At 39.6% G+C, this 12,384-nt stretch overlaps 1 protein-coding gene across 9 annotated transcripts in view; it reads right to left on the bottom strand.

The window, feature by feature from the left end:
* Window positions 1–12,384, bottom strand: part of TMEM116 (transmembrane protein 116) — a 90,853-nt gene that overhangs the window by 42,140 nt on the left and 36,329 nt on the right. For 6 of the 9 annotated variants that reach the window (XM_012097893.5, XM_042234685.2, XM_042234686.2 and 3 more), the window contains one exon: window positions 4,671–12,053. The exons of the other annotated variants lie outside the window; for them this stretch is intronic. In XM_012097893.5, coding sequence (XP_011953283.1) covers window positions 11,847–12,053 — 207 coding nt within the window. In that variant the 3' untranslated portion in view covers window positions 4,671–11,846. Of the gene's footprint in view, window positions 1–4,670; window positions 12,054–12,384 lie in introns of those variants that run through there. 9 annotated transcript variants of the gene reach the window in all.

Raw genomic sequence — 12,384 nt, 5'->3', positions numbered from 1 at the left:
AACCCTGAATATTCTTTGGAAGGATTGATGCTGAGGTTGACGCTCCGATACTTTGGCCACCTGATGTGAAAAGCCGAGTTACTGGAAAAGACCCTAATGCTGGGGAAGATTGATGGCAGGAGAAGAGGGCAACAGAGGATGAAATGGTCAGATAGCATTGCCAACACAGTGGACATGAGTTTGGGAAAACTCCGGAAGATAGTGAAGGATGGGATTGCAAAGAGTCTGACACGATTTAGCGACTGGACAACAATAACAATGTAGCATTTTCGTATTCCCATTAAAGTTTTAAAATATGAATAACTAGCGACTTTTAACAACTTTTGGGCATGTACTCATATGTTCATTTTATTTTTCTTTTAGTTTGTGATGTGATGAATTATGATAATGTATTTCTTAACGCTAAACTCATGCTTATGTTTCTGGCATAAACTTTTTTTAGCATGGTGTTTGCCTTGAATATTGTACAAGATTTTAATTATAATATATTTCTAAAATTGTTTTAATCTACATCCAGAAAAAGTGAAATTTATTTCTGACTTTTTAAAAATGCCAGCTCTATCAAGTTAGGGAATTAAGATTATATTACCTCCACAAAGAATTTTTCAGATTTTCCTTTAGATTTTAAAATTTAGTAATGAAGGAGTTGCACAAATAAGTCTTATATAATTTAAAATCTTCTGTACCCATATTATACATTTCTAACTTACTCATTTCTTATTGTGGCAAGAATACAATTCTTAACAAAATTTTAAGTGTGTAATACAGTACTGCTGACTCTAGGTACAACGCTGTACAGCAGATCTGTAGAATTTATTAATCTTCCTGAACTGAAATTTTTTTATCATTAGTGGGTAAAGCTCCATTTCCTCATAGCCCTACTCTATAGCAATCACCATTCAACTCTCAGATTCTATAAATTTGACTAATTTAGATACCTCATGTAAATAGAATGATGAGGTATTTGTATTTCTATGACTGGTCTATTTGACTCAGCATAATATCCTCAAGATTCATCCATGTTGTCACATGTTGCAAGATATCTTTATTTTTTAAGGCTCAGTAGTATGATATCAGAGAAGGCAATGGTACCCCACTCCAGTACTCTTGCCTGGAGAATCCCATGGATGGAGGAGCCTGGTAGGCTACAGTCCATGGGGTCGCTGAGTCGGATGCAACTGAGCGACTTCACTTTCGCTTTTCACTTTCATGCACTGGGGAAGGAAATGGCAACCCACTCCAATGTTCTTGCCTGGAGAATCCCAGGGACAGAGGAGTCTATTGGGCTGCCACTATGGGGTCGCACAGAGTTGGACACGACTGATGCGACTTAGCAGCAGCAGCGGCAGTATGATATATATCACATTTTCTGTATCTGTTGAAAAAACATTACCTTGTTGTGAATCTTGGTCACAGTGAACAAGGAAATGCTAATATCTTTTTAATACCATTCTGGCCTACAAAGTTCTTGCTGGAAAAATTAATGAGAATTTTTGGACATTTCTTTACAAAGAAAAATTGTGAGTAGTCAATTTTCTATAGCCTCTTTCAAAGTCCACTCTTTGACTTTAGATAATTTGTTTATATGCGTCTCAGTGTGAATTATCTTCAGATTCATCTTGCTTGGTGATCTCTGGGGTTTGTGGATATGTATGGCTATTTGCTTCTCTACATTTGGGAAATTTTCAAAATTTTTAACAAGCTGTTTGGTCTTATTTTCTCTGTTCCAATTAGAACTCCTAAAATGTGCCTATTGGTTGGCTTGATGATACTGCATAAAATCCTTAAGCTTTCTTCACTGCTTTTCATTCTTCCTTTTTCCTTCTCTGCCTGAATTACTTCCAGTGCTGTCTTTGAGTTCACTGATCCTTTCTTCTGCTTGATCTACTCTAATGTTGAACCCTTCTATTGACTTTCTTTTTCAGTTTAATTATTGTGTTCTTAAGTTTCATGGCTTAGTTATGGAGTCCATGGGGATAGTTAGTTAGTTAGTTAGTTAGCCCGTGGGGTCACAAAGAGTCATGACTTAGTGACTGAGCAACAATAACAATGTAGTATCTTTGTATTCCCATTAAAGTTTTAAAGTATGAATACCTAGTGGGTTTTTAGTATCTGATACTTTTTAGTATCTTCCATCTCCCTGTTGAAATTCTCACTTTGTTCATGTGCTGTTCTCTTTGACTTCAGTTTGGACATGGAACAACAGACTGGTTTCAAATAGGAAAAGGAGTGCGTCAAGGCTATATATTGTCACCCTGCTTATTTAACTTCTATGCAGAGTACATCATGAGAAACGCTGGACTGGAAGAAACACAAGCTGGAATCAAGACTGGGGGGAGAAGTATCAATAACCTCAGATGTGCAGATGACACCACCCTTATGGCAGAAAGTGAAGAGGAACTAAAAGCTTCTTGATGAAAGTGAAAGAGGAGAGTGAAAAAGTTGGCTTAAAGCTCAACATTCAGAAAACAAAGATCACGGCATCCGGTCCCATCACTTCATGGCAAATAGATGGGGAAACTGTGTCAGACTTTATTTTTTTGGGCTCCAAACTCACTGCAGATGGTGACTGCAGCCATGAAATTAAAAGATGCTTACTCCTTGGAAGAAAAATTATGACCAACCTAGATAGCATATTGAAAAGCAGAGACATTACTTTGCCAACTAAGGTCCGTCTAGTCAAGGCTATGGTTTTCCCTGTGGTCATGTATGGATGTGAGAGTTGGACTGTGAAGAAGGCTGAGCACTGAAGAATTGATGCGTTTGAACTGTGGTGTTGGAGAAGACTCTTGAGAGTCCCTTGGACTGCAAGGAGATCCAACCAGTCCATTCTGAAGGAGATCAGCCCTGGGATTTCTTTGGAAGGATGATGCTAAAGCTGAAACTCCAATACTTTGGCCACCTCATGTGAAGAGTTGACTCATTGGAAAAGACTCTGACGCTGGGAGGGATTGGGGGCAGGAGGAGAAGGGGACGACGGAGGATGAGATGGCTGGATAGCATCACGGACTCGATGGACGTGAGTCTGAGTGAACTCCGGGAGTTGGTGATGGACAGGGAGGCCTGGCGTGACTCGACTGAGTGACTGAACTGAACTGAGCATTTTCATAAGTTATTTTGGATTCTCTATCAGGTAAATAATATACCTCCATTTCATTAGGGTCGGTTTCTGGAGATCTATCTTGTTCCTTTATGTGGAACATGTTTGCCTGATTCTTCATTTCTTTAACTTTCTCTGTTGGTGTCTGTGTCAGACAAACCAGGTACCTCTCTGTCTTCACAGACTGGCCAAATACAGGACAAGAACTCCACCAATAACTCTGGCCAGAGATTCTTGGGGCCTTTCCCAACTTTTTCTCTCCCCCAGGAAGCAGCAGGAAGTGAGTCACAGCTACCTCTCAACTCTGTCTACGCAGGAGATCCTCCTACAGTAGCAGGTAAATCTAGCCCAGTCTTTTATGTTGTTTTTGTTCAGTTGCTGAATCGTGCCCTACTCTTTACAACCCCATGAACTATAGCACACCAGGCTACTCTGTTGCTCCCACATTATTCATTCCCAAAATTATTTAAATTTGAGTTTGTTCAAATTCATGTCCGTTGAGTCGGTGATGCTAACTAACCATCTCAACCTCTGTCACCCTCTTCTACTGCCCTCAATCTTTCCCAGAAACAGTGGGAAGTTGCTGTGGGAAGTTCCAGTGCACTGGCTCTTCCCATCAGGTGGCCAAAGTACTGGAACTTCAGCAACACTTTCTTTTGAGGTCCCTGCTTTATTCCTTGGGTCCTGGTGCATACAAGACCTTGTATGTGCCCTCCAAGAGTGGTGGAGTTTTTGTTTCCCCCAGTCCTGTGGAATTCCTATAATCAAGCTTCACTGGCCTTCAAAGCCAGATGTTCTGGGGCCTCCTCCTCCTGTTGCCAGACATCCAGGCAGGGGAGCCTCACATGGGGCTCAATATTTTCACTCCTGTGGGAGAACTTCTGTGGTATAATTATTTTCTAGTTTGTGAATTGCCCACCTGGTGGGTATGGGATTTGATTTTATTACAATTGCACTCCTCCTACCATCTCACTGACTGGAAAATCCCATGGATGGAGGAGCCTGGCAGGCTGCAGTTCATGGGGTCGCAAAGTTGGACAAGACTGAGCAACTTCACTTCACTTCACCATCTCATTTGTGGCTTCTTTCTCTTTGGATGTAGGGGATCATTTTTGGTAGGTTCCAGCAATTTTTGTTGGTGGTTGTTCAGTAGTTAGTTGTGATTTGGTGTTTTCATAAGAAGTGGTAAGCTCACATCCTTCTACTCTGCCATCTTGTCTCTGTCTCAGCTTAAGGTTCTTGACAAAAGCTTTTACTTTGATTAGGTCCAATTTATGGATTTTAAAATTTTATGGATCATGCTTTTGGTGCCACGTTTAAGAATTCTTCAGCAAGTCTTTGATCTAAAATATATGCTATGTTTTTTTCTAAAAAGTTTTATATTTTACATTTATATCTATGATCCATTTTGAGGTAATTTTTGTATGAAGTGTTAAGTTTAGGTTAAAGTTCCTCTTTTTTGTCCATGTATGTCCAATTTTCCAGCAAGATTTGTTGAAAAGACTATTCTCCTTCCACAGAATTGCTTTTCCCTTTTTGTCAAAAATCAGATGACCATACATGTGGGTTCTTTATTTCTGAATTCTTTATTCTGTTCCATTGATCTATGTGTCTATCCCATCACAATACCACACAGTCTTGAAACTCAGTAGAGTGGTTCCTCCCACATTATTCATTCCCAAAATTATTTAAACTATTCTATTTATTGTATTTTATAAAATTTATATTCACAATAAATATTTCACAATTATACATACATCAAATCATGTTATATACTTCAAATACATTTTATTTGTGAATTATACTTCAATAAAGCTACAGGGAGAAAATTGAGAAGAAAAAAATACCAAGAGCTTGATAAGAAAAAATATTAACAATTATTAAGAGATATAAAAATGGCTTTTAAACATTCAATATTTAAATTCACTCAAAATTAGAAAAAAGTAAATGTTAAACAATACTGACATGCTACTTATACTCTATCAGTTTGGTGAACTGATATATTGTGATATATTCTGTTGCTTAGATTTTGGGGAAACAGGCATTCTAATACACTGCTAGTGGGAATTAAAAGTGGCAAAAAGCTTCTGAAGTTCCCTTCATACATTTGGGAATATCAGACAAGCTATAACTGTCATTAGTATGAACATAATCTTCTCATTTCTAAGAATATTCTTCCACAAAATAATATATGTGCAACATTATTTGCTGATGATAGTGTATTAATTTCAAAATAAACAACCTAAAAGCCCACATATAGGAGAGTGACTGAATAAATTATGGTATATCCATAAATCTAAATACTACACAACTATAAAAAAGAGAATGAGGAAGATTTTTTATAAACTGATATGAAGTGATTTACAAGCTATATGTTTAAGTTTAGAAAGGAAAGTAGATAATGTTATGCTATATTTACATATGAAAAAGGGGAATATAAGGAAATACACATGTATATACTTATTGCTACTGCTACTGCTAAGTCGCTTCAGCGTGTCCGACTCTGTGCGACCCCGTAGATGACAGCCCACCAGGCTTCCGCGTCCCTGGGATTCTCCAGGCAAGAACACTGGAGTGGGTTGCCATTTCCTTCTCCAATGCATGAAAGTGAAAAGTGAAAGTGAAGTCGCTCAGTCGTGTCCAACTCTTTGCGACCCCATGGACTGCAGCCCACCAGGCTCCTCCATCCATGGGATTTTCCAGGCAAAAGTACTGGAAAATCTGCTTATTTGTGCAAAAAGAAATACAGGAAAAATAAACCCAGTACTATTGAGACTGATGACTGAAAACTGAGTGGAAAGAATGAGGACATGGGAACAGATTAAAGGCTCAAGGAGGTGTACTATGAATACACTTTTTTGGTATAGTAGGTGGCACTAGTGGTAAAGAACTCACTTGCCAATGCATGAAATGTAAGAGACGTGGGTTCAATCCCTGGGTTGGGAAGATCCCTTGGAGGAGAGCATTGCAATGCACTCCAGTATTTCTCATGACAGAAGCATCTCGTGGACAAAGGAGCCTGGCAGGCTACAGTCCACAATGTCACAAAGAGTCAGACACAACTGAAGCAACTTAGCATGCACTGACTTTTAGAATCATGATAACATTTCACATACTCCCTCAAAATAATAAGCATCATCCAAAATATGGGAGCAAATCAGAATGAAATACAAAAAGTAACATATGACCTTAACTGTATTAGAAATGAATAACATGACCACACTGAATAGGTCTGGATAAAATAGTACCAATCTAAATAATTCTTGGAAACATTATTTTGACCTCATATGTAAGGCTAAAAATAAAGGAACTGAACATAAACTCTGTTCTCCAGTTCATAGACTTCCTTTTCACAGAGGCCTGGGTTAGTTCCTCTAAAAATACTTCACATGTATTCTACGATGGAGCAAATAAACAAACATTGTGAATAATGTAAAAAAAGGAAAAAGACTGGAGGTCTGAAATGGGCTATAAGATATAGAGCAGAGAATGGTGTAAATGGCATTAAACAGCAGAGGCCGGTGACACTCAGAAATCCACGAACCCCTGCTCTGGAAACTTTATAGTGTCAATATTCAAAAGTGTACTAGATGACAGGAGGAGAAAGCTGTTCCACAGAAACTAGGACTGAGGGAAGAGGTTATATACTTTTCTTTTCTTGGGGCCTGATCTGTTATCACTGTACTGGCTGGACATCTAAAAGTTTCCTCTCCTTGATAAACCTTTCTATGAAGACAGCAGGAACTCGGCTAAAGAGTACTGCTGCTGCTAAGTTGCTTCAGTCATGTCTGACTCTGTGTGACCCCATAGACAGCAGCCCACTAGGCTCCCCCATCCCTGGGATTCTCCAGGCAAGAACACTGGAGTGGGTTGCCATTTCCTTCTCCAATGCATGAAAGTGAAAAGCGAAAGTGAAGTCGCTCAGTCGTGTCCGACTCATAGTGACCCCATGGACTGTAGCCCACCAGGCTCCTCCGTCCATGGGATTCTCCAGGCAAGAGTACTGAAGTGGGGCGCCATTGCCTTCTCCAAAGAGTACTACAACTGCTGTTTTTTGAGGGTGGTTACAAAGTGAGGACACCCCCAAACAGTGAGAGCTCTAGAGGAATAGGAAGTGACATAGACAAAAGGTAGGTGTCCTCATGTAGTACTCTGAGGGTGGGAGCAGCTATTCTTCTTGCAAGCAACACAGTTTTGATCTTTGTCTAAACAACTGTGTCACTGACAAATAACTGTGTCCCAGGGAAATCAACTCACAATCAGTTTGCTGTTTCACTTGGGCCATGATAATGACGACCCCAGTTTGTTACTCTGCCTGCCTCCTATCTTTCTTCTATGAAATCAAGTGATAATGGGTTAAGTTTTGGAGCGATTTCTCTTTTAGGAATCCCACTTAGGGCATTTGAGAATGGGCCCTTCCCATATAAAGCCTAGTGTCACTTGACTGGTAATTCTGACTGTTTTTCCAGGGATACATTGTAGCGTGAATCTCTTTATTATAAAAGTCTTTCCTAGGAACCTGATGATATTCAGAGGACAAGAAGTAAAAGCAGAAAAAGTGTACAAAGTCCTGCCCAAACAAAGGAAATGACATATTATTATTAATTTGAAGCAAAAGAAAGGATTATTTGTTTCTGTTTTACACAAGTTCCCTCTTCATACATGTCAAAATGGGAAACTAGTCTTGCTATCATTCAGGATGACTGAGTATTCAGAGGATGACCTGGATTCTTTTGTGATAATCAGCCCTTGCTCAGGTCAAAAGGGAATCCTGACCTTATATGGCACTGTCTTTAGCATCAAGCCTGTACATTCTCAGCATATGGTTTATGCATATCTTCAAAATCAGGTTAGTCTTGTGTAATCCGTGAAGATAAATAAGAGGAACTCTTAAGCATTTCACAATTTCAGAGCAGAACAGGACTTCCTCAGTTCCTATGCCTTATATATGGCCACTTCCCAAGTATGTTCAAGTTGACTGTGGTTGACAGTGATTCCAAATGTGGGAATAATAAGTTACCAAGATCCCAAAGATGTTAACAGATTCCATGCTCTGGTCAATAGGTGGTGGTGGTGGTTTAATCACTAAGTCATGTCCGACTCTTGAGACACCACGGACTAAAAGCCTGCCAGGCTCCTCTGTCCATGGGATTCTCGAGGCAAGAACAGTGGATTGGGTTGCCATTTCCTTCTCCACTGGTCAACAGGTACACCAAGGATATAACATGAAAGTGGTACTTACTAAGTTAGAGATATGGGCAGAAAAAAACCATTGTGCAAATCTTCCTGAATTTGTAGCAAACACTTAAAAATTTTAACCACTAGAGAGACTGGCATCTCTTGGGAGAGGTGAACATGATGCTGCTCATGTGACTACTGGCCAAAGTTTTGGGAATTACCAGGGCCATGCGTTATTTCTGTGGTATCTGCACTGCCAAGAATGCAACCTTGATGAATCTTTCTTTCAAAAAGATACACCAAACTTCACAGCCTTCATAGCTCATGAGGTTGGTCATCATTTGGGAATGAAGAATGACCATGTGGTCTGTAAATTCCATGGCCAGAATCTCTATACAGCCCATGAATTTATTATAGATATGAGCTTCAGCAATTGCAGCTTCCCTATTTCCACATGTTGTTGCACAGAAAGGGCTGCCTATTTAATAAACCTGAGGTCCAAAGCTCCTTTTAAAGCTGTACTGTGGGAAAAAGACAGTAGATAAGGGTGAAGAATGTGACTATGGCAGTTTTCTTCAAAACAATCACTGTTGTCTGCCCTCATGCCAGCTGAAGAAGGGGTCAGATTTTGCATTTGGATCTTGCTGCAAAAACCACAAATCTCTAAAGACAACCACACCTTGCCCCCTCAGTGTGGATGAGCGTGACCTCCCAGAATACTGTAATGGCACCCCAAGTGGTGCCACACAGATACCTACAAGCAAAATGGCACCCCTTGCAAGGAACAAGCTTATTGTTGCCAAGGCCAGGGTTGAAGCCTAGACAATCTCTTTGTTAAAAGCTTTGAAAGGGGTACAAAGGTTGCCCAGGAAAGTTGCTAATGTGAATCAATACCAAGGGAGACAGGTTTTGGAACTGTGGCAGTGAAGTCTTCAGCCAGTGCAATGCCAAAGATGTAAAATGTGGGAGGTGCCTATGTGAAAATATCCAAAGGCTCTCATGCATTGAAAAAACCTCAAACATTTACCCATTTCTCCATGCAGGACATGTGGTGGTGCAGTACAGAGATTTTTGAAGCCACAGACAGGGCTAATGAGGGGAAGGTGACAGATGATACAACATGTTTTCCAAGAAAGATCTGTATTAATCAAAGCTGCATAGATATCACTGTATCCCACTAGGACTGCAACCTAGACAAGTATCAGAGTCACGGGAGGGGTGTTCGCAGAAATTTTAAGAACTGCCAATGTATCTATGTCTATGCTCCTACTACATGTGAATTCAAGGGCGACAGGGGCAGTCTGAATAGTGGCCCTCCTACTCTCAGTATAATGAAGAGCTGATGATCCTAATCTTGCCTAACCTTCTATTATTTTTCATTCCTACTATCTTTTTGCTTGCCTACATCTATAGAGTATCCAAGACCAGTGTCAATGCAAAAAATTCATCAGAGAAAATAAACAAACCTGACAGACATTTGATAATTATCTTCTTTTTGGAAACAAAGTCAAATATAAAGTGATACGGATAGGACTTTTTAAGAAATGGGCTCCTTACCTCAGGTATCCCTCAAGGCCTATGGAAAGAATTCTTGTTTCCATCTGTCTTTCTATATGCTGAATTCTTATTAGTTTTTAAATTAAAAGAAGTGAAGGCAGCTCTCTAGGTGAGGTATCTTTATCATTCTGTGCTACCCAAAAATCTGTGCTACACCCCTTGAAAGGCCTCAAGATATCTTGATAGAATGAGGTCAGGTTACCATCCTTAGAAAGGCTGAAGCTCATGGCCTAAAACTTAAAGAGTTTCCTAACATTTCTATTGGTTGGATGGCATCACCAACTCAATGGACATGAGCTTGAGCCAACTCCTGGAACAGTAAAGGACAGGGAAGCCTGGCATGCTGCAGTTCATGGGATCGCAAAAAGTCAGACATGACTTAGCAACTGAACAACATTTCTATTGAGAATTCCTTTGGGAAGATCTCTGGCACTTACTTTTCAGAGTATATTGTCTTCATTTCAGTTCAGTCGCCTAGTCGTGTCCAACTCTTTGTGACCCCATGGGCTGCAGCACACCAAGCTTCCCTGTCTATCACCAACTCCCGGAGCTTACTCAAACTCATGTCCATTGAGTCGGTGATGCCATCCAACCATCTCATCCTCTGTCGTCCCCTTCTCCTCCTGCCTTCAATCTTTCCCAGAATCAGGGTCTTTTCTAATGAGTCAGTTCTTCACATCAGGTGGCTGAAGTATTGGAGTTTCAGCTTCAACATGAGTCCTTCCAATGAATATTCAGGACTGATTTCTAATATATTATCTAATATATTTCTAATATATTGTATACTGTTTTATCTCCCTTTATAATCTACTCTGTCAATTTTCTCTAATCTTAATGATTTTAGCTTGCACAGGCCAAGGAAATATATTAGGCGAAAAGTATCTGATTTAATAAACATTCTAGATGTTTTAGTTGATTATCATTCTAGTTTTTGTCCATTTGGCTTTCCCCTTTGTTTAGGCATCACAGCATCTGATGCCCTGGCCCTGGTTTGGCTTTGCTCTTGACTTAACTGAGAGAGACCAAACATCATTTGTTACACGACCAAAGAGGAAGAAACATTAAACATCCCTACCCATGAATGAGCCTCTTCAGTATGGGAGTCTTTTCTTTCCCAAAGGTTCAATTCTACTTGTTAGTCATTCATTCACCTGTTTATTCATTTATTCAATAAACATATATTTAGCACTTCCAGTCAGGTTGAACCATGTAAAATAGATGACTTTAGACCATTTTAACCTACAAAAATGGCAAGTTCATAATGTTCAATCTAATTCCACATCTAAGCACTATGAAACCTACAACCTAGGATTTCTGCTTATAAATGAGAGTTGAGAAGTTTTTGTTTCAGTTTTAGTCCTGATTTCTCTTAAATCTTATTATCCACTGTAACTTCAAAAGACTGGCCTTAACTTTCTAGAAGGGAATGGTTTCTATTCTTAAGACCTAGAACAGCATGGAATATATACGAGACTAGGATGTCAAGTGTCTGAGGATCTCCCTATCACTTTTTTGACACCTTCTGTCCTTGCTTCTTCTGAATTTCCAAAACTCTGTTCAAAGAATGTAAAACCAGGACTTTCTTTGTTCAACAGAAGGAAAAGCAATGTAAATATCTGAGACAGTTGTTGCATGCCACACTGCTTCCCCCACAACCACTCAGTAGAGGGCCTGGAAATATTTTGTATAAATAATAACTAATAATAACTTGAAATTTATTTTTTTCCAGAAGAGACTCCACAAATCTAATATCTATTCAAGTAATAAGAGTGTATCTCTTAGGTGAAAAGTAGCTTCATCTCCCTGAACAGTGACTTAATCTGTGGATCTAAGAATAATGGATAGATTCCACCCACTTCAACTACAGTAGCTACTAATCATGGTACTACATTCTCTTTCACTTCTATACCTTAAGGTATGGTTAGAAAAGACTTAAGATGTTGGCCTCAAACACTCTGCCCAAACCACGAGTGCAGAATAATTCCAGTTCTGGATGTTCTAGTTTTTAGTTTCAAAGAATGGTAGAGGTGCTAGTAGCAAAAGCAAGAGTTGACTCCAACGGATCCAGGCCCCTGCAATAGAATCTTTTCTGTGAGCATAATAATGGTGTCTGGGTGTCTGCATCACGCCGAGCCTCTTGCTTTAGTTGGTAGAACTTGTACTGTGTCCAGCCATATACTCCACAGTTGAGCAGACCCAGAGATGATGTTGTTAGAGCCTGGAGGAGATGAAGGGGTGATGGAGCCCATCCTTCAGGTTTTCAGAGATTTGGGGAGGAGTTCCATTCCTCTTACTTATAAATCATTGTTATATCCACTTCAAAAATCAAGATTCGGTGTTGTTTTTAAAAACTATTTTTCATCTCTTCCTGAACTCACTTTTCACACTGTTCTTTGTCATGAGAGTTAGTCATATTTCTTACCATATACATACAGACAATGAAGTGGTTTCAATATCCCACCTTATTGCCCTATTTCCTGGGTTAGGCTTGAGGAAACTGCCAAGCAGCATAGTCTGAGAGCCCCCAAAACTCTACTTAAATCTGACAA

Source organism: Ovis aries, chromosome 17 (assembly GCF_016772045.2).
Source record: "Ovis aries strain OAR_USU_Benz2616 breed Rambouillet chromosome 17, ARS-UI_Ramb_v3.0, whole genome shotgun sequence".
NCBI lineage: Eukaryota > Metazoa > Chordata > Mammalia > Artiodactyla > Bovidae > Ovis > Ovis aries.
The sequence above is the reverse complement of the archived record's forward strand: the minus strand, read 5'-3'. Positions and strand labels throughout refer to the sequence as shown.